Below are 24925 nucleotides of genomic sequence, written 5' to 3' on the forward strand. Positions count from 1 at the left end.
AATGTAGAAAATACATGCACTATTGGAAAATGCCTGCAGATCAAGCGAGAAACTAAGGAGAAAATTGATGACAATAATGATGATTGATGATATACTAGATAAGAGAAAGCAAAACTCCCAAGGAAACAGTACAAAGCATCTGTTAACAGAGCTGTTAGAACAAACTCATGAAATGGATGGATGAAAATACAAGTGTTCTTCCAAAAAAGGACACAAAATTCACAGGATGGAGTCCTGGGCCCAGTGAACTCAACGACAAAGCTGCTGCTCATTTGGCTGTCTTGTTAGGATTACTGCACTGATCCTGCAGAAGATGAAACCATATTATAAAACGTAAGTACGTGAGCTATTAGATTGATTTCAGTGGGTCTATTTCTTCCTTAAAGTAAAGCATAAGCCCAGATCAGCACCTAAACAAGTGAACATGGTGGGTCTTTTCCAGCCCACAGAAAACCCATCAAATTCCCTAAGATTTTCCCCAAAATTCCCTCTTAGTTTTTCCGATTACCAAACTCAATCTAAAATACAGACACAACTATCAATTGGGCAGTTGCAGGCAAGTGGACCACGGGGTTTATTTTTATGCTGCATTACACGAGGTAATGGTATACTGCCACTGAAGTCAGAACAACGAACACGAGGCTAACTTCCAACTTGCATCCAAGACAATTTTGCTAAAGCCAGAGGAATTGTGTTATGCTTATTTATTTTAGTTATCCCTGTAGGTGTTCGAGGTACTTCACAACAGCTAAAACAGTCCTTGCCCTGAAGAGCATGCAGTCAAATCTAAGATTAGAGATGACAGCACTGCAAGGGGCTGGACCTGGGGAAAGAACAAGGTCTTTGTTCAGCTAGATACTTAAACGGATGTCTGTCTCAAAGTTCAGTTAATTGGTTAACAACTTTCCTGAATCAAGGTCAGTGTGACTGATGCAGACGTGTATTTCAGATCCTGAAATACCTGGTGTTGCTGCTGTTTCTAATGGACCAGTTGTCCTGTTTAGATACTCTCACAGACACATATGAAACCTTAGGAAATATGATTTCATTTCTGAGGGATTATACCAGTTTGTACCGGTTAGTGTTCTGGCCCATTGTTATACAGAAATCAAATATAAATCAAACAGGATTAAAGAATCAGATGGAATGCGTGTGCATTAATGGCCATGAGCATTCCCTGGGAGACACAGCTCTTGTGTTTCCTCTGATGCCTTCTGTTTTCTCCTGCTCACAACTCCATATGCATTGCTACATAACTTCTTTTCATGCTTTGAAGTCCACAACTGTCCATCAGTTTGCAGTAGTAGCTTAAGATCTAGACTCTGAACTTTTGGACTGCATGAGAAATCCAGGGAAAAAAGGCTTGATCTGCCTCTCTTTATTGGCACCTGCAGAGCCGTGCTTTCCAGCATGCCTCCCAGTTCCAGCTGCACCTATACAGAACCTCAGTCATTTTTTCTTGAGCTCTGAATGCAGGCAGCATGCTCTGGAGGAACGGGGTATCTTACTGCCTGGGGTTTACTGCTAGTTTCTTCTGCATTTTCTCAAGGAGTGCATTTTTCTTTCTCCTTTTTCAGGATGCCATGTCCACTTAAGATCTTTTCAGTGCTTTCCCTGTGCTCATTACTTAGAAGTACACGGGAAAGTCCCTTCAGCTGTAGCTTATTGTAAGCGCTGTACAAGTGTATCCCAACTGCCTACTCTACTTATCTGCTGCATTATTTCTGTGAAAGCTAAAGCCGTGCATGGAACAGATGCTTGGAATGGTATTGGGATCCAATTACTGCACTTTTCCAATCTTACATCTATTGTCTAAACTTGGAGCAGGCATATTTTTGTTCCTTGGTGACACTATATAAAGAGACAATTGGCATTGTGTTTGCTGGCTGACTAGTTGGCAGAGAAGGAACGGAAGGAGCAGCAGCAACATGGTAGGTTTTATTCTTTCCATGTCTTTCATTTTAGCAGTCTGTATTTCTTTCTGGCCGTAGCAATTCTAACACAGCAGTAATGATCACACTGGACTCCGTGAAATCTCACTCTTAGTACCACATCCACAATGAAGGTACATCCAATAGTGATCTGTGAACTTCCAAAGACTTTTCTGCAAATGTTTAACAAACGAGTAAGGTAGGGAACACAGAGGCACTTGCTAAAGGGTAGAGTTTGTGCATCTCTTTCCAAGACTAATTCACTAGGGCAAGCAGTGATTGGCATGGCTGGTGTTAATTAGTGCTAAGGTCTGCTACGGCGTGATGAGGAGTAAGGGAGAGGGATATCTCTATAATTTTAATTGTATTGCTCTTGAGACAGGGGAGAAATAGGAAGTACTGCGGAGATTTCTTTGTCTTATCTTTACTTAGCTCGCTGATGGCTTTTATCTTGGACTCAAGCAGTCACCTCTGCACCAAAGGTGCATTTGATGTGATTCTGAGGAGCAAAAAATTCCTGCCTAAGGGACAGCAGGTAGACTGGGCTCAATCTTTGTCTTTTGCAAATTCAGACGAATGACTACAATATTAAAAAAAAAAAAAAAAAAAAAGTGATTTTCTCTTATTTTTCTTCTTTTTGCAGGTCCTTTTCAGGTTGTCTTAGAGTAGTGCTGCTCAGTGGCTCCTTCAGGCCATAGAGTATTTGATTTTGGAGAACACTGGAGAAGGAGCTGTATATGAAAAGCTTTCTCAAAGCTTAGTTCAAAACTGATCCTATTTAAACAGGTGACAAATGTAATCCAAGTGCTGTTCTGAGCAGGATAACACCATGTTCAAAGTCATTTCTGAAATACACAAAACTAGGATCCAAGTGCAGTTTGTGCAATCCCAGTGTAAATGGTTGCACGCTCCCCATGCCAGTCACTCATCGTGTTCTTTACCACCGTTTTAGAAGTAGACAGTTTCTTCTTCTTCAGTTGTGGATTTATAGGTTTCCTTTTAATCAGCTTTGGTAAAGTCTATGCCAGCCGCTTTGTGGTGAGGGTGGGCAAGTGCTGGGTCTTTTTTCCCTTCTTTTTCTTCCTTTCCTTTTCTTTTTGACTGTTTACCAGTTCTCTTCCCTCCTGTTCAGTGAAACGACACGCCGTGCTGCTTGATGTTTTAGGGTATTTCAGGACATTCTGTGGTGAAATTGCTCGAGTTGGAAGATGTCAAAATGCAGTGAAAGACTATGCTGTTTCCTCACTCCCAGTTCAACTGATGATTCTCTGTGATGGTTCCTTTCATTGTGCCTTTTGTTTTGGGAAAATATCTTCTGAGGTACCTTACTACACAGGGACACATGAAACAGATTTAACATGGAAAGAAAAAAATAGCCTTAATGAAAGAAAGCTGAAGAATATCTTTACATAAGGAAGTGATCATTTTTTATTAATCAGAGGGAAATGTATATGTAATTATGCTAGATGAACTCTGTGGGGAGGTTTTTTTCTCTCTTTATGATGTCTTAAGGGATTTATAAATATTACAGAGGTTTTATAGCATCATAATATTTCAGATGTGCAGTAAAGCTACTTTCAAAGGATTAGTGCAGACAAAGCAGCATAGTAAAAAATAATTACAAGTCAGCCAGTGCTACTAGGCTCTGACATACAGGGCTGATGAGAATGAGAGAGGCAGGGTTCAGGGAGATAATTTCTAACAAGAGCAGACCACACAAGTGTTATGGAATGGAGTTCTGAGAACTGTCTATTGCTCTCTGCTAATTCCAGGGAATTTCAGTGAAGTCAAGCCTGTAATGTCTCCACATGCACTGCGCTGGTGGAGGGAAAGGAGGGAAGAGGAGAGGCGGAAGGAGGGAGAGGGAAGGGTTTTTCATATTCCTGAAACATTCCGGTGTTTATTCAGTTCAAGTGACACCTTGCAGCAAATTCTGTATGCCGAAGGGAACCGAGTACCCAAAAATAGATCGCGTTCTGATCAAATGTGTTTTGCAGCCTGCTCTGCTGTCTGGAACGTACCACCTGTACCGAAACAAGCACTGACCTCAGCGAGGCAATGCTGATTTCACTAGCTGGAAATGTGGCCTGTTGTTTAGCTGCCGAAGTGTGTGCGCACGCATCTGCACATGCAGGCTCCCGTGCGTGCACGTCTGTGTGCAGGGGACCGTGATGGGGAGGGACTGCTATCTGTTTACACGCAGGAGGAGGATATGTGTATGCCAAAGAAAAATTGGTAGGGTGGGGAAAGCGGTTGGTGAACTCTGGGTCGCAGAGGTTGAGCAGTCTGCGGCTGGAGAGGTTATCTGCTGCTCACAGAGAAGCTCTGGGACACGCCACGTCCTCGCTGTGTATATATGCAAGGGGAAAAAGGAGACTGATTGGAAAGGGGTTTTATGTGGGGCAAAGGAGAATGCTCCAGTGTGCAGGAGCGTGAAGCCGGGAGGATGCAGTCCAACAGATTTTTGTATCTAGCAGGGATCAAAGGTGTGTGTGTCTGTGTGGGTGTGTGGGAGGCCGGGACTACATACACAATGGAGTGAGGATGAGAAGGGAGGGCTCTGGCTGCCAGTGCGGAGTAGGCAATAAAAAGATCTTGTGTTTCTCAGTTCTGATAACGTGGGTTTTTATTTGAATGATCTGAGGCTGTTGCCTGTTTGAAATGCAAATTGTGCCCTTAGAGCAGTTTATGTTGCTTATTCCTCTAGACTGTTCCCTGAAAGGCATGCACTTGGGCTGCCCATATGCTGCTCACCTGCCATGAAAAGGACCTAAACCATACAAAAAAAAGTAATAATAATAATAAAAAAAAAAAAAAAAAGTGGCTTTGCCATGGCTGGGGATTTGGTGCAGATGCAATGTGAATTATTGCAGCAGAGCAAACTGGTGTGACAATAATGACAACAATCCTGTCCAGCGCTGCAAAAATCCCTCGGATGGGTTTAAGATGTAACTTTTGATTGGGAAGCTGGATTCAATGATAACCAAAATTCAAAGACAGGAAATGTCAGTACTGAGATTCCAGAGCAGATGAAAACTAAGGAGAGAGCATGATGGATGAAAAAGTAATAGTAACTCGGAGTTAACATCATACTGTGGATCACAGTGGGGGATGCAATCTGAGCGAGATGATGGATGAGTCTGTCTTTTCTGTAGTCACGGACGTAGTTGCCAAGGAAGGAAGTATAAAATGAGAAACAATGCAATTTAAAGCTGTTAATATTTTAAGTCTAGTTTGCCCTGGGCTGAATGAGCCCATAAAGGTACAAGACAACAGAATCAGGCTCTTAATATAGAGCTGCCGGTTTTCTCTGAAGAACTCCCTCTCAAGAGTCCTGCTTATCCACCACTGGAAAGGGTTGGTGTCTTCTTTGGGAAAACAAAACAAAACAAAAAAAAACATGGGGGGGGGGGGAGAGAGAAGAAGACAATAACACAGTAAGTTGCTGAGCAGGGAAATGTTTCTGCCTTTTTTTTTTTTTTTTTTTTTTTTTTTTTTTTTTTTTTTTTTTTTTTAACTTTGTCTGTCTGGACTATGAACCATATCATCTTTAGTTATTTAGAGTATTTTCTGAGTTTTTGAGGGCATGGTGGTCGACACAAGGAGCTGACCTCCTCAGAGGTCACAAGGGGCTGCGATGGTAAAATTCTGCAGTAATTCAGTGTCTCTTCCCTTGTATCTCTGGTGTGAACTTACTGCAGCTCCAGCCTTTTGTGAATGTATCGGGGTAAACAAGGCCTCATGTTCTGAAGTAAGAACCAGGTGTTTTCAGCTCTTTCCTCCTTTCCATGTAGAGACATAAAGTGATTCTGTGCCAGCTTCTCTTTTTAGGTTACCCTGAAATCAAGAGATTTCTTCACTCTGATGCACTTGAACATAACCCTTGCCTCCCAGCTACATATAGAAAATGAATCCCTGCTCTTCTATCCACAGAGGCAAAGGCAGTGTGTGCTCCTTTTTTCTGCGTGCCCATGTCACTGCACTGTCCTTGTTCTGCCCAGCTCCCCGGCACTCCAGACAGGAGAAATGTAAAGAACCTCACTGAAGGAAACTCAACTCAGAGCCAGTGCCTGGTTAAACAGAGTTTTCTTGGGACCAAATTTTGGTACGGCTCCATTTTTCATTTAAGGTTTCTAAAAAAAACCTAAACAATAAAAAAAAAAAAGACCCTTTAAAATCCAGGCTAATTGAGAGAGTGCTAACATTAGTAAGACAAATGAGTGATATGCGACAAGCCTGCGGTTTCTCTTCTGAAGTGAAGTGTTGTTTTCTTCACAATGGAATGATTAATACACTCAGGCAGGAATATTAATAGGCTTGTTCAGTTGTTGCAACATTCTTCCCACTGCTGTGCTATTGAGGCCTTGGAATCTGAGCCCAGGGGACCCTCAGCTCTTCAGTTTCTCATCTGGCACATTTTGTATGTCAGTCTCAAAGCACATGTTGCAAAGATAGAGCAGCTATCATCACAAAGTGCCGCTCAGTACACTTTGCATTTTACAAATGGGGAAATCAAGGCAGACAGCAATCATGCATCAGTCACCCACTTGCTCCTCTGTAGGTCACCTGCTAAATCCTTGACAGTTTAGAAACCATGTTTGCTCAGTTCTGTGTTGCCCTTTTTGCCCTATAATTATTTAAGAGATACTCCAGGCTCAGAATCCTGGTTCTATTCATTACAATTTTCTGGAGTGTCTGGAGTTGTCAGGCAGCAGCACAGTCCTGTTTCCATGCTCCTAGAGCTGTTTGTAGTTTGATCCACCAGAGCAGCAGTGGCAATGTACTCTTCTCTGTGCCTGCACCACCTCCTTCTCTCTCAACCTTCCTCTTCATGCCACCTTCACCAGTCATGCAAAACCAAGTTGCAGTTTCTTTCTGTGATTATGAACTCTCCCAAGGTTTTAGAGCAGATAAATTACTTTCCCGACACTGCATATGCAAAAAGATAGAAGACTGATAAACCAAGATACCAAAATACTTAGCTCGAAACCAGTGATAGAAAGCCATTCCCATTTGACAGCTGTTTGTTGGCCCCTCTGAAATGTACTGGTGGTCTCAGCCCCATTCCACAAGTGAGTAGATCATAAATAGGATCCACGCCCAGAGCTTCAACAGAAAAACTAAAGATAGATCAAGCCACATGGGCACTGGTCTCCTTTATCATCCCTGGAGATGACTAACCAGAGAGAAGCAACGAACAAATATTGTGCTGGGATGAATTTTGCTGGGAATGGTGATTGTCCTCTGGATAAATAATCTTCAATCTCTTTTGCCTTGAATAGGACTTCACTCATTTAGAAAAGTTTTGGGGTGTTTTTTTGTTTTTGACAGTCTGTTTCTAATAGATAATGAGCCACAGCTTTTGGGTTTGTCTGAGCCTTTCTTACAGCCACAATGCTTGCTTAAAGCCTTACAGCAGAGAGAACCCACTAAGCTGAGGAATAATGGAGGTATTACCAGCGTTTGGCCTTTCAAGTTAACAAAACCCGGAGCTGCAGTCCACTGTCCTTCATCACGGCGCTAGTTTAAAAAGATGCAGGTTGCTTGCTGTCACGGGGAGGTTGTCGTGCTGGATGCTGTATTTGGTCACAGCAGAGCAGAGCATGAGAATGGTGCAGCGTGTTTTGTCTTCATAAAGACCAGCTACATGACCACAGGAGAAGCGGTTTTACCACCCCATCTGTAAAGGCTGGGGCCAGCCTTGTGCCATGTGGTCAGTTCCCCCAGACAGCTTGCAATACATTTCACTGGGTAACATCTGCTTTCTTTTTACCTCGGGGAACAAATACATTGTAAATACTTAGGATTGTCCTTAATATTTCCAGTCAATCTGGAAGTGCTGAAAACCTCCACTAGGCACCTCACGTTATGTGGACGATTGCCCATTGCTGCTCAGAATAACACTTATTTCATGTGTGGGAGGAGGAGGGAATCTGTTTATTCCAAAATCAATATTTCTACGTTCATTAAATATTCCACTTATCCACTTTTTTTTTTCCTTCCCATGTCTGTGGTGGCATTCTATCCTTATTTTTATCCTCACTACAAACGCTTTTTTTTTATTATTTTTTCTTTTTTTTTTTTTTTCCCATTTCCATTCCTATTTCCAGATTTTACTGCTTTGCATTAGCTGATTAGAGATTGACAGGTCTGGAGTATGGACTTGTGGGTGAATGTCTACCACAGCCCTAATTTTCAACCTGGGATCTAAAGCAGGATGGCTGAGTGAGGAAATCTGCCTGGCAAATTAAATTGATCAGACAATGTATACTTCAAACAGAGTCAAGTGGGAATATTTCCTTGAGCTGCTGTGCTCCTCAGGATATTTGAAATCAGTATTGAATTTGAACTTTCAGAGGCTTTTTTATTTTGATGAAAGGAGACAGTAGAAGTTCCCTTCTGTTTCATGCAGAATAGCCCAAACTAAGTAAGACTAATTTTCCATGACAAGAGAACCAGGTGGGACTATGATGATGAAGTTTAAAAGTAGGAATGATAAAGAAAAGAATAATCCATCTGGAAGGGAATTCAAAAGGCAGGGTAGTTCATTATCTTGCCCCAAGTAAGGATAATGCTGTGGTTAAAACATTTCTGTAATCCGTAGGAATCACAGGTTTTATTCTTCGCTGCAAAACAAAAACTGTATTGTCTTAGGCAAGCTGGTTGGGCCCTTTTTCAAAGATACATAATGATGTCTAGTTCTGACTGATTTTTAGTGAGCATTAGATTCTTTGATAACGTTGTAGGGCTCCCCAGTCTTTCTGTGTCTCAGTCTCCTGTCTATAGAACAGTGATAAAAGCAAGCCCTACCTTTTATTGATGATAACTATCTAGAGTAGTGTAATTGTATGGGCTAGTAAGGCAATGTAGTGCAGTATCGTAGGTTGGTGCAAGTGTAGACAATGATCAGGAATGATCACTTCTCCAAGTGCAGAAGGCGTTCCTACATAGGAAGAATTTGTTCAGTGTTGGTCCAGACAGAGCAGACTCCTAAACTTTTCTGTCAGTTGGAATCGATATCATTTCCCTTTATAGTCCCTGAGGTGAGCCTTCATGCAGGGCTTAATTTTGAGTCTGGCTGCCTGTCCCCACATGGGAACTGGGAAGGAGTTCATACGGGGACTTACTTGAACTGCTTGTATTCCTTCAGAACAGCAGGTTGGGAACTGATCTTAAATCTCCACGGGAGGCTACAAGCTTACATCACTCCTCCCATAGTATGGAGCTCTGCAAAAACAGTGCAGAAGAGGGAGTAGTGTCCTGTGTCAAATGGGCTGATACAGATGGCCCTACCCAAGGAACAAGCAGTGGCCCAGCTGTGTTATTCGGAGTCACACTTTGGATCCCTCACCTCTTTTACAGCAGCACAGTGACAAGCTGTCCTTGCTTATACGAGCTGTCAGGTTCCAGGCAAGAGCACGGAAATGGCAAAAACCCTCAGTGAGAGATTCAGCTGTAACTAAAGCAGCATATTTTATCCCATTTTTGTATGTATATATATATGTTGTCAATTAAAACAAAACAAAAACAAAACAAAAAAAATCAAAACAAAACAAAGCAAAAACACAAAACACAATCTTCTTGTATTACTTACCTGCATATATTTTACCTTCTGTTAAAAATGGGATTTGTTTTCATGGGTGCTTAACAGACAAGGTAATGTATATTTGATTTTATTTGTCTCACAGGCTCCAAAAAAGGCAAAGAAGAAGATAGAAGGTGGTTCCAATGTATTCTCTATGTTTGAACAAACCCAGATCCAGGAGTTCAAAGAGGTTGGTCACTGTTATGCTGTTCTCTATAGTCTCCTGTCATTGCTAATGAATAACATAGGTTCTGTTTGTAATCCTTATTCAGTTCTCCATCTGCTTTAATAGAACACACAGTTGTTTTCTGAATCATCTCTGTGGTTTTGGCTAGTATATCATTTTCCTTGTGTGTTTGTTCTTTCCTTCATTCGTTTTTTTCAGTCTTTCTTTCCTTCATTCTGTCCCTCCCTTTTTCAAGTTCTAGGTTTATTTGAGAAACTCCTGAGCACTAAAAAAAAAAAAAAAAAAAAAAAAAAAAAAAAAAAAGAGGAAGAGAAAATTATTATCTAATCCACTTTAGCCCTAATTCAGGAAAACATACATTTGAGCACATTTTTAAAGTTAAATTTAAGTGCTATTTTAAATAAGAATTGTCTTGTGTGCTTAAGTGTAATCCTGAATGAAGATGTTGTACTGAACCAGGGCATTAATTAGTGGATTGTTCTACAATAGTAATAGAAATATTCTTCTGTGCCCATCTAATACTGCCCACAAACTAGAAACAAAAATACCAAGAAGCCCTCAGCCAACTTTCTCCATAAATGCCCATAAACCAAAACAACATGTTGAGGTTAACTAATTAAACATCTTCTGGCTCCCCCAAAATTTGGTATTACCATGCATTATGGATTCTTTGATCAGTTACCTGTGATGAGGCCAATCTAATGGGCATAAAAGCTGATGCATAATTGAAGAGAGATAATTTGCTTGATGAGTTTAGGCTCTATTCTTGAGTGGGCATTTTAGAACGTCTGCAAGGCCATCACATTTTCCACTGATTTGTTCTTTTAATTACTCTTTTTTTTCCCTCATTTTTGCTAATTCACATCTGCAAAGCAATTTCCAATGTGATACACTCTTTCATTTTGTGCATGTGAATTTCAAATTTACTTTTCATGAGGATTCCCATAGGTAAAGCTCAATGGTGAATGAGACTAAAAACCTATACACGGTATTATAGATGTGGCCCAGGTAAATTAATTGAAACTGCTAACATTTTCCCAAGTTAATGGGAACATGTTCATTAGCACTCTTCTCCCACCTCTTATCAGCATCCTGTGAACATCCAGTTTTATTCTCTTTAAGGACTACTGTTTGAAGACCTACCATTAAAAAGAATTGGTCAGAATGCTGGTTTTATCTACTCTAAATAAGCTAATACTTATAACATTTCTGGGAGAATGGAGGCAGAAAATGGCAAAGTCACAAGGCAGTGAAGTGGTCCAATAAAAACCAAGACCATGTTGTGTCTAAAGACTGCCTACTTGGAATAAATTTTGGCTAAAAAATTGTTTTTTATCAGAACAGTTTTACTTAGAGATTTCAATCAACTCACTAGAAAATGTATCAGCATTGCCATTATTATGTTATTTTAAGTTCCTTCATTAAGATACACAGCTAAAACTCTTCCTCTCTTCTGTGAGCTTGTTGGGCTCTGCTTTGCTCTTCATATTTCATTCTGTTTTGCTTCCAAATTGTGGGGATGCTTAATCATTGTTTAAAGCAAGCCTCCCCCCAAAAAGGAAGGAAAGCAACTATAAAGAGCTGGGCTTAATTTTTTATTAGGTGATGGCTTGGCAGGTAAATGAAGGGTTATGAACATGCATGCTGCAAGTAATCACATGGGCAAACTGGAATGTGAGCAGTGGGGCTTTGTAAGAAACTGGAGGTAAAACTGAATGAAGATATGTTGATATAATGTGATCATGGAAAGAAGTGCAGCCTGTAGAGCAGTGGATTTTAAAACTCTGAAAATTACTGTAACTGCAGTGGACTAGCTGTATTTTAAGGAGAATGTTGTTTTTCGTAATAATCCTGAAATAAAAACAATTCCTGATCATTGTAAAGATACAGTCTCCTATTGATGTGCATGTCTGACAGATAACCAGCTTCAGAGATGTGCCTGGTCCTACTAATACTCCCCAGAGTACATGCAGGGGAATTTTAGGTCATTAAAATCTTTCAAAATCAATGAAACATTGAAAGTGTGATAGCAGCAAATAGACAGGCATGAAAATAGGTAAATAGGCAGGCAGTTAGGCAGTTAGCTGGCTGGATAACAAATGTTCATGATTTTTTCCTGTAAGAAGTTAAATTTTGCCTAACAAGAAGTACTTAAGGTCAACACATGAAGGTCAATCTGAAGGATACCATTTATTGAAAAGGGAAACAAACTTTGAATAAATAATACTAGGAAACATACATTTCTCTGTGCTTCGGAAAATTGAGCTATCTCTGTATGAAGGATCATTCTAAGGACCAGAAGAAATTGAATTTTGCTCAATAGCAGAGAGATACCTACAGTAATTAAATGTTTTACAAAATATGATGGCTGCACAAAGGAATGAGATATGGGAAAGGACTAAAACCTCCCTAATTCAAGCTTTTATGGGTTAAGGCCTGAATGGCTGGAGCAGAGCTGCCAGCACTGGCTTCAGCCCAGCTACATGCTGCACCGAGCATTAATTTAGTAAGAAGTTTGGGTGGGTTTAATTAAGTCACTTGCCAAAATACAGTATAAAATACAAAATACAGTGTTGAAAGTGAGGAAAGTGCAATGATGTGGCATGTTATGGAAGAATCAAAGGAAGTAAAATATTCTTTACAGCATGAATATAACACCCCTCTGTATTGGTATGTGTGATTGTAGCACTCTCCAGTGCAACGTGACAATGGCAATATGTTGCCCCTTTTCTTTCAACAGGCTTTTACCATCATGGATCAGAACAGGGACGGCTTTATTGACAAAGCAGACTTGAGAGACACATTTGCTGCCCTAGGTAAGCTGGTAGTGATAATGAAATACCTCAAAGAAATGCAGTTTACATTTCAAGCACATAACGAAAAATTGTGTTAGAATTACAGTGAGGGAAGTAATGAGATACATAGAAGGCAAAAGGAAACCTGTTCAGTTTGATCCTCCTCCTTTATGGTAGTCGCTATCTTGACTACATAGGTTCAGCTGGGAAGTCTCCTGAGCAGCCTTGTTCAGATGCTGAATCTCTCTGGGACCCACTGGCGGGTGCTACAGAGCTATGCAGCTGGCAGCTGTCCAAAGGCACTGATCCCTCCCCTGCAACTATTTCATAAAAAGCCCACCCAAGTAGGGGTCCATGCCAGGCATTTCTGATTAGCCTCTGAATCTACGCTTCACAAGCTGCACCTTTATTATCCAGGAGCCATGCGATATCTACCAATTAACGTTCTTGTCATGGACTAGCTGCCCCTCTGCCCACACAAAAGTAGGAAGACTTCATGTGAGGTTCTGTGCTGTTGTGCATTGATGTGGGGTGGAATGCGCATGTCATGAGATTAGGTATTGTCCATTTCATGTGCCTTATAATCGTGACAACATAAAGCAGATTGAAAAAAAATCGTCCCAAGAAAAAGAAAAATCAAAATGCTCCGGAGCCCAAACCTGAAGCTCTATCCATGTTGCAACATTTGAGGTTTGAACAGTGATGTAGGCATTTGGGCTTTTGCCATCTGGATCTTATTAAAAAGAGTTTGATAAGAATCTCTAGTGCTCCCTGGGGTGGAATCAGACTGCAGCGGAGTCAGTGCAAAGAGCAGAAGCTCCTGAACTCTTTATTGTGACAAAGGAGTTTGCCAACTTTGGCCTGTAGCTACTGTTACCCTGAAATATTTATTTCTTAAGGCCAAGTTCTGCTATCCTTCATGTTCAGTGAAGCCCTTCAATGCCTATAAAGTACAGTCACAGCAAATTACCACTCAATTTGAGTAGAGATGCCAGGTTCTAAATTCTCATCAGTAGTCCAGCACAAGGATGGGGAGGGGATAAGACTACCCAGCTCATCCATCTGCCCTCTACGCACAAAGGCATCTCAATATACAGGAGGGCAAAGTCTGAGACCTTGGATCCACTTCAGTCACTTGGAACTCTGCTATATTAATAACAATGGGGTCTGTATTTCACCTGAGGTAATAAAAACAAAAACAAACAGCAAAACAATTTATTTGGAAGTGGCCCCTTCTTTGGTCTGCTGCTGGCCAGGTCTGTATCATTTATCCCTCTTACTCCTTCAGTCACCCTTTGATCTTAGAGCCAACTCTGTATTCCAAGTCAGAATACATTGGAGTACTCTGGAGTTGTGTTCTACCATGTTATTAGCAAAGTTGCACAGAGCCCTGAGCTCCCCAGTGGGAGGAGATGAATGGGAATAATTTTTTGAAACACAATTTGTGATTTATTATGAAAAATGATCTCTGCTGCAGGTCGTCTGAATGTCAAGAATGAAGAGCTAGAAGACATGGTAAAGGAGGCGCCAGGTCCTATTAACTTCACTGTCTTTCTTACTATGTTTGGGGAAAAGCTGAAAGGTAAGTACCTTTGGGGGATTGGAGAGGTATCTGTCAAAGATCCTCAGCACTGAAATATCTCAGCACCTTGCAAATTATAATAATGTATCCACAGAACAATGCTTAAAGGCAAGGAGTGATCTCCTTTTTTGCAGACAGAGATGAAGTATGAAAAGGCTGAGAGACAGTCCAGAGGACAATTCAAAGGTGTGATTTCAGCTTGCATAAGCTAACATGAAAGTGGCAAATTGAGGTCTAGAAAGTAATGAAATCATGGCAGCCTGGAGCTCAGTGCAGAAGAGTTATTCACCATCTGCGGGTTCTAGGCTGAAGTCTGTCGCTCATGCTGTGCTAGTATTATTCCCAGTGTTAACTGGTTTAAAACTATCTTCAGTATTTCTGTTGAAAACTTTATGAACTCCTTTGACTCATTATGTGAACATGACCTCTGCACTATCCTTGCAGTTAACGGCCATGAAGAAGCAGCATGGTCTTCCCTCATTTTCTGTTACAGTAGTAACCCAGTAGCCCAGGGTTGGTTTCATTTGAGGTCAATGGTAATTAAGCTATTGGCTTAAGTTGAATGAAGATTTTGTTGAATAACTCCTAATGAATGGATAAATTGGACTAATTTAATCTCAGTGGATTTAGAATGATAACACAGAGGAATTTGGCCCATTGCCATGGAATATATATAAATGACTGTAGGGAGTTCAGAAATCATAGGTACTAAATTCTGTGTGGAAGCTAGTAATTTAGTTATATCATTTATATGGCTGGAAACTGCAAAATAGGGAGTATGAAGCCAAGAGAACCCTATAGTCATCCTTCTGTATGAATTAGAGATAGGTGAAAGACTTGACCTTCAGAACAAGGTAGTTGGCCTTAGCCAAGCACATTCCAGAAGTCTGTTAAAACAACTAATATTATGTTATTCTCTTTTCCCTCTTTACTTTTTCTTGGGGTAAAAAATTATGAAGATAACACAAAAAAAAAATTAGAAAAAAGGAAAAATCTGATCACCTCTTCTTAAAAAAGCATTTATTGTATTGTGGCCAGCCTCTGGCTTTATACTGCTAACCACAATTTCAAAGAAAGGCTTTCTACCCTTAGAATAGAAAATAGAGAGGTCTAATAGGAAGAACTGATGTAACTAGTCCTCAAAGAAACTCACTATTGATAAGGAGTACAGCATGTGTGGGAAGTATAAGAGGTGACGGTAAGGTTCTAGACTGACACTGAGGAGCAGATTTTTTTACACAGTCATTGATCTGTCTTGATCATAGTGGTACCTGCACCTTTACATTCTGAATATCATCTGGCAAAGTACGTAATGCCCTTCTCCATGCTCTTCTGTTTCTGATGGGGTGTTTCTGTGGGTTTCTGATGGGGTGCCCTGCTGAACATTCCTGTCTATTTGTGTTGCTTATGGTTGCACAGAGCATGGAAACGAGCTGTTCCTCCATCCCCATCTTTCCTCTTGTCTCTTATGATTGCTCAAGCTGGCAAAGAGTCCAGCCCTGCCGATTGTGTGGCCTAAAACCAGTGCCAGCACAAGAAGGTGAATGGTAAAGCATACCCCTGTTGTCTGCAGCTTTCCAGTTGGCTACTAGCAGAGGAGGAGTTTTTTTTTAATTTCCATTTGGTGAAGGGAAAATCACAGCTGTGCTTGTCATGCCCTTCTGGTTGGGTTTGTCATGCAAAGGAAGCAGAGCCAAAAGACTGCACATTCCCAATCAAAACTAATTGGGATGAAGAGCCTTTGTAGTGCAATTAGAAAGGGAGAAAAGGCTAGAGGAAGTGGATATGGCAATTTTGCAACACTCTTTATTAGCTAAGTACCACTCAGAGAATTTGGTGAAAGGTGCTTTCTAAGTAAAATTTGTTGTGCTATAATTGATTTCTGTCATAAAGGGGAAGCTGGGATTTTTGGGACGAGCTTTAGCTTTGTATATGGAGATTATGATGCCAGATGAACAGCTAACAAAACTCAGTTTATGTTAATGCCAACCACATGGAGCTGTTTCTACAGGGAGTCAGAATAATACAATTTGTACAGAAAACAGAGATGCCGCACATCAAAGAAACCACTTTATTTACCAGCTAATCAATAAAGAATGCCTGCTGCATTGCTTCTCTTCAAAGCCAAAGTCCAAGGATATGACAGAGTAGAAAATGTAAAACACAGTAAGGAGAAAAAAAAAATCCCCCACACAGTGGTGACTATTTAAAATGCAGACCTTTCCTCAGAACTGGGAGAAGTTTCTGTTCAAAGGACTATCAAAACAGTCATTAAATACCAATCCTCATTGTATTGATCATATATTCATTGTAGATTGAATACATTGCTTGTAGGTTGGCAGAAAAATATACATGGCCAGTGTATAACAGGAGGGAGGCCATATAGTCTTTCGTTTATTGACCATTATATCTCCTAGGATACTAGTACTAATCCTTATGATTACAAAGAAAACTAAGGAGGTGTCAAGAATGTATATACTTGTTAGAGCAGAGAACCTTGCCTGGGTTCTTTCAGGTTCTCTCTGTGTCAAATGTTGGAATATAAACTTAAATACTAATGGGATTCTTCCAATAGTTTAATCACCTTTTTTAATCACACTTTTAACACTTCAGCATCCCAAGTAACCTCATGGGTCAATCTACCTGCTTGTAAATTTGTTTTCCTAAAGTTATGAATAATGGTTTGCATTGTGCTACCATAATGTTTTGAAATACCGAGGAATAGTCAAAAAAGAGAGTAAATAGGGTATCTTTCGTTGTGGGTAGATTGTGATTAAGAATACGCAGAATCTGCAGTGTTACGGAATAGTCAAAAATCCCAGCCAAAGGCACTGTGAAAGCTATTCCCTGACCCATTTTTTTCCCCAGTCTAAATAGATGGGGCAGATAAAGGATGGAAGAAAAATAAGACTGTTACTAAAATTTTATTGCTGGGAGTGGAGGAGCAGAGAAATTAAAGTCAGACCAAAAGTTTGTGGCCCATCTAAGAGCAGAAGCAAACTCTTGGAGCAACAGTCTAGTGCTTTAAACCATCCTGTTTCTGTAAGTAACACTTACTTAATAAAGATCTACTTAAATGGAAACGTGCTACAGAATATAAGAGCAAATCACCATTTTGCATTGATCATCCGGTTTCCACTGTGTTCCATTGACATTCGTATTTTTATGACGAGCTCCATTTCCTTTAGTGAGGGAAATAACCTCTTCTCTATATAGTGAAGAACAAGTAACATCAAAAAGTGTTTTTACAAGGAACGTACAGTACAAGATTAGAGGAAGCCAGTGAGGGAAACAGTTTGTTATATTTTCATTTCTGAAAGCCACTAATCCTCTGGGTACTGATATTGGAGACCAGTTCCTGGAAGTTTTCTCTCCTGCAGACATAGAATAGATATGAGTTATTATTTTTAAGCTTCTGAGCATTGAACTATTCACCTCTATTGTTTATCTGACATGACAAATGTTGCCGACTTAAGGAACCTTTGTCTTCAAACCTCCAACTGCAGAATTCTCCATTTTGCTCTGTTTTTCAGTGACTGCAATTACATAGCAAGTATTCGGCAGCTACAGAAATACACCCTGGCTTCTAAATTATATTTCATTAATTTTAGGCACGGACCCAGAAGAAACCATTCTGAATGCTTTTAAGATTTTCGACCCAGAAGGAAAAGGCCACATAAAGGCAGACTAGTAAGTTTACCTAAAATTCTTTTATAATAATAATAATCATATAATAATAATAATAGTAGTACTAGTAGTAGTTGTAATTGTACAAGTTTAATGAACTCCTTAAAAGCTATATTTTTCATAGGATTTTAAGAGACAGAGAAACTGGCAGGCTTTGTAAGCCAGAGTTAAAAGACTAGACCATTGTATGATTGTATTTGTATACCAAAAAGAGATGTTATTGTCTTCAGACATTGCAAGAGGCAACGGAAATATAATCACATGTAGGCCATTAGATAGCCTTTTTTGAAGATCTGGATATAAATCAACACATGACTCTTTGTAGATTAACTCCATATGTAAAATTAAAATGAATGTCTGGTGCCTAGCTCTCAGAGAGCTTGAATAAAATGGGAAAGCTATTCCCTTAAAAAAAAAAAAAAGTGATCAATTTAATTAACTCGGGGACATGGTTTTAGTAAGAACATTTTCCTTGTTACATGTTTACTGTTTGAGCCTTCTGCATCTAGACAACAATTTGCTGTAAATTTTTACTAGATATGGTGGGAGCAAAAGCAAATAATGCTATTAATAATATGACAATTATTATCAATATAGCTATTCTTTAAATAAGGAGGGAGGACCTAATTTGTATTCGTAACTTGTTACACCAACAGAGCAGGGTAAAAAGACTTTAAGAGCTAATTGCACAAATGCAAATCCTCATTATACTGTCCAAATGGTGTAAGCAGGCCTTCAGGTAAATGAGATAAATGATACCAAATCAAGGCAGTGGAAGAGGAGGTCTGACCTATGGCTCCAGTGAAATGCTTTATGTGCCTAGATTTATGCATATAATGAAATTCCTCGGTGAATTTGGGGTCTGTACTATTAATGTAGCAGCCAGTTCAGGTAAGTTTTCTAAAGGATAGTACACCTAGCAAGCTTATTAGGGAACCATGAATTACAAAGCTGTATTTGCACCAAGAAATTCTGCTAATGTTGTGATAAGGTAAAGGAATACTAAGCCTGTTACCCGAACCTCTGAGATGGAGTTTTCCAGGACAGTATCTGCAATTACTAATGTCTCGTGAAGGTAGTTAAAAATAGGAAAGTCATGTACAATATATTTTTCCATTACCAATTTGCTTTTCTGTGGCAGTGGCACTTAATTCCCCGTGGGTATGACAGTCCTATTATGGTAAGCAATAAGCTCCCACCCCCCCCCCCAAAAAAAAAAAAAAAAAAAGCCAAGTTCACTAAAGAACTTCCAAATTAATTAAATCGAGATGCAACAAGTGGATGTAGCAAGCAAGTGGGAGGAATAGAGAGTTAACATTTTTTTCTGCTTTCTTTGGGGTTAACACTGTCCAAGCAGCTTGGGAAGAACACTCAGGATAATACATCAAAAGTGACTCAAACATTATCAGAATAAAGTTTAGCCTGTTGCCTAATAGGCCAGATCACACGGTAGTGAAATCACAACCATGAAATACAACCTTCTGATGATACAAAACCCATGAAATGTTCTATTTCCCACCACTATCTGTAACAATGCACCGCATACAAAATCTGCCAGCTTGCCACCCTGTGTCCAGTTCTACATTCCTTGGAAGCTGGAAGCCAGTTGGAGTTTGGGGCAAATTAGGAATGCAGTATCACACTCCAAAAAAAAGATGAGAGAGAAATACATTTTTTTTTTCCTTGATGGAAAAGGTCAACCTTGTTCCCACCCCCACTGCACTGCTAACATTAGACAATTGTTTTAGTTCATCACCACAACAGAGCATAATGTTTACTTATTAGACCCGAGGGTAATGTTGATCATTACAGAACAAACCATTAAATCAATTCCGTGAATGTCTTTGAGGTTTAACTTCTATTCATATGCTTCCAAAATTTAGGCATTTGAAGGTTTTGAAATAATTTTTATGTTGGCTCATGCAGCCCTTTCAATATGACAGTTAATGTTAATAAATAATATTTCTCCATATTAAAAAATCCTGGAATGTTCCTCTCCAAAACCAGCCATGTTGACCTTTTAATCAGAACTTCTTTTTATGTTCATAGAGTTAACATCCTTCTGGGGATTTTTATGTCTCTTCCCTCTGCGTGTTTTCACCTCTAGTCTGGAAATGACTCACTTAGTCCATCTGATGGTAGCTGTGATGGAGTCTTCTAACCTTTCCAGAAGCTCCAGGAGTTTATAACTCAATTCCAAGTTCAATGACAGACTTTGTTTGTCTGCATCATTATACCACACATAAACTTCTTCCTATAGCATGATGTCAAAAAGAGAAAATGCTTTAGGTCAGATTCTCAGCTGGTGTAAACTGGCATAGCTTTTGGAAAGGTTAGATGATTCAGTCCTAAATGCCAGTCATTGGACAAAGTGAGTCAGGCCAACATCAACTGTGTCTAATGCTGATGCCAACAAAACTTTACAGATTTATACCAGAGGAAAATGGACCCAGAGAGCTTAAATGCATTGTGGACTTTTAGAGATTAGTTTGACTGAGCTAATGATGTTTCTCATCATAGCTGTAGAGAACTGCTTATTGTAACTCACCTGTGTTTTTTTTATTTTTATTTTTTATTTTCTGAGAAAACAATGTATGAAGGGAAATCCCAGGGGAATAACAAAGTGTCCCAGAGATTTTACAGATAATTTAAAAAATGTTTTGAAAATACAAAGAGACAACAAAATATTTGTTTCTGTAGAAGGAACTGATGTCAGGCAGGACAAGAGATAACATTTAGACACCCACATCAAGGCAAATGATATTCTTTTTTGCCCAGAAGACTTTGTTGTTGTTGTTGTTGTTTGAGAAACAAATAGTCTTTAAAAAAGAAGACAAGATACATGAAGAAAGAAAGAAAAAAACACATAATCTCTAGCTTTGGAAATTGCAAGTGTTCATTTCCCTATAAAATAAATAATGGAAAATGTGCACAGATCCTTAACTCAGTCCTTCTTCCTTGTGAGTGTGCCAGAGCCTACTGGGATATGCATCAGAAGATTATAATTAGATATTTGATCTTTTCTTTTCCCCTAAATACTTTAAGCATGTGAGTAGAGGACACATCGCGCCCAGATCTCTTTTTAATTCAGTCCTGTTTCTGATGAAGCTTATTTGTGACTTCTGACAAAATTGCTGTAAGTGCTTCCTTCTATTCACTGAGCTCCTTCCTGTATCACACTTCCTATTTACATTTGCTAATGATGTTTGCCCCAGTGCACATACATCCAATAATCAATTTATGCTGATGAGAATGATCTCTCTACTCCCCCAACCAGAGAGCATCTGAGAATTCCCCTTCAAAAAGTGCAGTCACATAACAAATGACCAGACTAATAAAACAGAAATGGCAATATGAGAGAAAGAGGTGAAGAAAGGCTCTGTTAAGCAAAGAGCATGGGAAAGTAGTGCAAGGAAAACAGATACGAGAGCTTAAGCCCTGTCTGTGAGCTCAGAGTATTTCCCCAAACTTGCCTGCATATTTCCATGCTTGTCCTTGTGGGTAAGGTCCTTATTCATTACCCATAAACTTCCTTTTTCAGTTTTCCCTTTGTGTTCTTCCAAGTGAGTACTTCACATCAATGAAAAAGAGATTCAGAAGTGTATATGCCTCTTACGCAAATGTCTTTGTTGTAGCTTTTTACTGGAAAAAAATATGAGTGTTAGAGATATGAGGAAGTACAGTTGTAGCTTTGCCATCAAAATTACACTTTTATCTGTGTGACTTGTTTCACTCAAGATGCATACTGGATGGGAGCAGGAAGGGAAGCATTACTATTTTGCCTGAACATCTGCATCCACAGTAGGTGAATTTTACTTGTATGAAAGTGTTCCTGTGCAGGCATGATTTCTATTATAAGTAGTTATTTTAAAATATTCACTTTAAAAAACAGAAAGGGCTGTCTTCAGAAGAGCTATTGTACTCCCCCCACACCAATTCTTAAAAAAAAAAAAAAAAAAAAAAAAAAAGCAGCCTTTTTTTCCAATCTACAAACTAAAACAGATTTCTGTACTTATTTCAGCTTTTGTTTGTGTACATCAGGCTGTTCACTTGTCATCACTGATCTATAATCTGTTTTACTGATCTGGAAAAAGCCCTGGTAAATACCTTTGATAATAACAACAACAAAAACCAACTGTGCCTTTGCAATGTGAATGCAAAATCTTTTGAATTAATATAGGAATTCTCCTATTTATTATCAGTGCAAGTGGAAGGGATGATTGTGTGATATCAGTGAGTTGATAATAGTGGATGTTTTCACAGATTGTACATACACTGCCCTCAGTATGTGAGTAACAGGGTGAAATGTAAAGACATTTTATGTAAAGGGGTTGAACTGGAAGCAGTAATTGTTCTTCTTGGCTTTTCTATTCACCTATACACTTAGGTAAAAAAAATTACACGCTCAACTGACTTCCCACAATGGGTTTGAAAACAGAGTGTAAAATCAGCTGAGGATCTGTCCCAAAAATATTCTCTTTGATGTAATTGCATAAGATGCAGATTGTGTGTGGGATAAGCTCCTTGTTACAGTTCTGTAACTCCAGATCAAGATGTTGTACCATGAAATACATCAGGTCTCACACAGTTTCACAGTCTCCTCTGGGAATGACTACATGCAAATAAAGGGATCCTCAGATGATGATTTGGAATAGCTGTTGGAGTTCTCTTTCAAGTCCTCTTTCTCATTTCATGCTCTGTTCCTTTCATCCTCTGATTTTACAGAAAATATTCTTTCTTTTGGTTTTGCTAAGTGATCCAAACTTTAAACAGCAAGTGAGAAAACCTACCATTTTAGGTTAAGATAAGCATACAAAATTGCTGTATTACAATTAGGGTAATAACCTTAACAATTTTAAACCTCTATAAAAAGTCACAAAAGCAAAATAAGTTGGCAGAGCGAGGCATTGACACTGATGGGTGCCCACAGAAAATCTCTTACAATATCGTGTAAGGATTAACAGCTTTAATGTATGCAGTCACACAGATTTTCTTTCATGCGACTTCAGGAGGGATCTTGCCATCTGAATTGTCATGTGCCATTATCACCCTTTAATCAGGTTATTTCATTTTATTTGGACAGCATCAAAGAAATGCTTATGACACAGGCAGACCGGTTCAGTCAAGAAGAGGTAAGGACCTTACTCAAAATAGGAATGCATCTCCAGCTACTCCTCAGCCATATGCATTTGCCCCTCTTTAAATGCATGAAATCAGCTCAAATCCAGTGTGAGAGAAGGCTGATGCCAGCTCTAGCAATTAGGAACAATTCAAAGCATCTCTTCTGAATAGCTCCATGGCTAAATCAAAGTCAAACAGATTCTTTGGACTTCCATCCAAGTGTAAGCGTGGCCTATCTCTTGCTGTTCTTTCCTATGGTGAGCTGGGCAATGAATTTACTAGAGTTCAAATGCATTTGGGTGGGGACTGTGATCTGTTTTCCATTTCTGTGAGAGTTATTTTGTTTGAAATCCGAAATGAGTTCTGAAATGAGGTACTGACTTTGTGGTTTGTGTGAGATTGAACATGGATTCTGCTGGCTGGGAGGAATTTAGAGGGACTTTCCTTTCAAAAGAAGAGATTGAGCGGAGTTTGTTCATGGCAGAAACAGACTGGAGTGCAGACTGGAATACAATATTTAGTCAGAGCTTACCTGGACTTTAGGGAAAGCTCTTTCTGATAGGGAAATTTTGGGGATTCTAATAGGATTGTTAACCAGTTTTGTCCTTGTTCCTATTTCAATTTTAATGAAACTAGGGAAAAATTTTCTATAATGGTTAACGAATCAGGCCAGCAGGGAGCTGAACTGAGTTGAAAATGAAAAGCAATACATGTTGCTGTCTCACAGTCCCATGTTTGTAACACTTATCTCCTGTTCACTTGGCAGATCAACCAGATGTTTGCTGCTTTCCCTCCAGATGTCTCTGGTAATCTTGACTATAAGAACCTCTGTTATGTTATCACCCATGGTGAGGAGAAAGACTAAAATGAAAGCTGAGCTCCTGCGATGATGCACCAAGTTATTTCATTATGCTTTTCTGTGCAAGACAAAGGGCTAAGCATTCAGTATGTGAAGCCATGTGGTCATCAGAAGAGAACCAATAAAACAATTGAAATTAGATTAAAGTTATTTAATGCTTCTGTTTTTATAAAAGATGAAAATACTGATTTTGTGAGTTTTTTCCCATCCCTTTTTGTGTGTGTGTGTCAGTGGTTTGAAATGGAATTTTCTTGATGAACTGATGCTTTCGTGATTTATTGACAATCCTAATGTTCACCAGATGGTCCACTGGGCACTGCAGTGTTGCTTAACCTCTTGTCTTTTATACATAAACTCCATGTGCTAATTGAGAAATCCTCTAACTTACTGCACTGGGAAGAGCATTTGGTAAATAGAATTCTGTTCCATTTCACAGCCGTTTGCATTGAAAGTGTAAATAAAACAATATTAAGCTCTTGCGAATACACCATATGCCCTCACCATCTTGGTCATGTGTCCAGTTTCATAATCCACTTCTCTCATTTGCTTTGGTGCAAAAGAACAGAAACAGTGGAACAGTGTCTATATTTCTCATAGCAAATTTTACCTAGGCATTGTTAGAAACCAGCAGTAAAGAATTTCCCCCTTCAGAGGTATCTTTATATCTTTTAGAAGTTGTCCACGGAATAATAATAAGGGCTTGTTCGTTCACCAGTTGGTCATGATCCTTGTTTTAAAGGTGAGGGACACATTGGAAGGATGTGTTTTGCCACCCAGTCTAGGGAAAATACAAGAGAACTCAGGAACTGTAGCCCAGGGTTACACCTAAAAGGAAACTATCCCTCACTTTGATAATTCAAGATCAGCATAGCTTCTAAAACGGGCTATGGTTTCTTGTATTTGGACTTCTAGGAATTGGACATATTCTGCCTATGTGGAATACTGCATGAAAACTTCCTGCGTGGGAGTCAGAAGGACATTGCAGCCAAAGTAAAACAAGCTTCTGCTGTTTTAACAACTAATGCAAATGGTTTCCTTTTGCATCAGTGTTGTTGGCACAACAGTCCCACAGACATGGAGTAACAAGCTGCTTCTTTTCTATTTCTTATACTCTTTCTAGAAAGAGAACTTAGGGCATGAGGTCAAACTCTGCCCTCATCAGAAAAGGCAGAATAGTT

The 24925-nt window shown here is 39.4% G+C and overlaps 1 protein-coding gene across 1 annotated transcript; it reads left to right on the forward strand.

The window, feature by feature from the left end:
* Positions 1 to 1773: 1773 nt before the first annotated feature.
* MYL10 (myosin light chain 10) lies at positions 1774 to 23897 on the forward strand. The gene is made up of 7 exons (XM_027445982.3): positions 1774 to 1931; positions 9620 to 9706; positions 12444 to 12519; positions 13976 to 14080; positions 17692 to 17770; positions 22851 to 22899; positions 23655 to 23897. The coding sequence occupies exons 1-7, from the start codon at positions 1929 to 1931 to the stop codon at positions 23751 to 23753; spliced, it is 498 nt and encodes a 165-aa protein (XP_027301783.1). The 5' UTR covers positions 1774 to 1928; the 3' UTR covers positions 23754 to 23897.
* The last annotated feature ends 1028 nt before the right edge of the window (positions 23898 to 24925 follow it).

This window comes from Anas platyrhynchos, chromosome 20, assembly GCF_047663525.1.
Source record: "Anas platyrhynchos isolate ZD024472 breed Pekin duck chromosome 20, IASCAAS_PekinDuck_T2T, whole genome shotgun sequence".
NCBI classification, from domain to species: domain Eukaryota; kingdom Metazoa; phylum Chordata; class Aves; order Anseriformes; family Anatidae; genus Anas; species Anas platyrhynchos.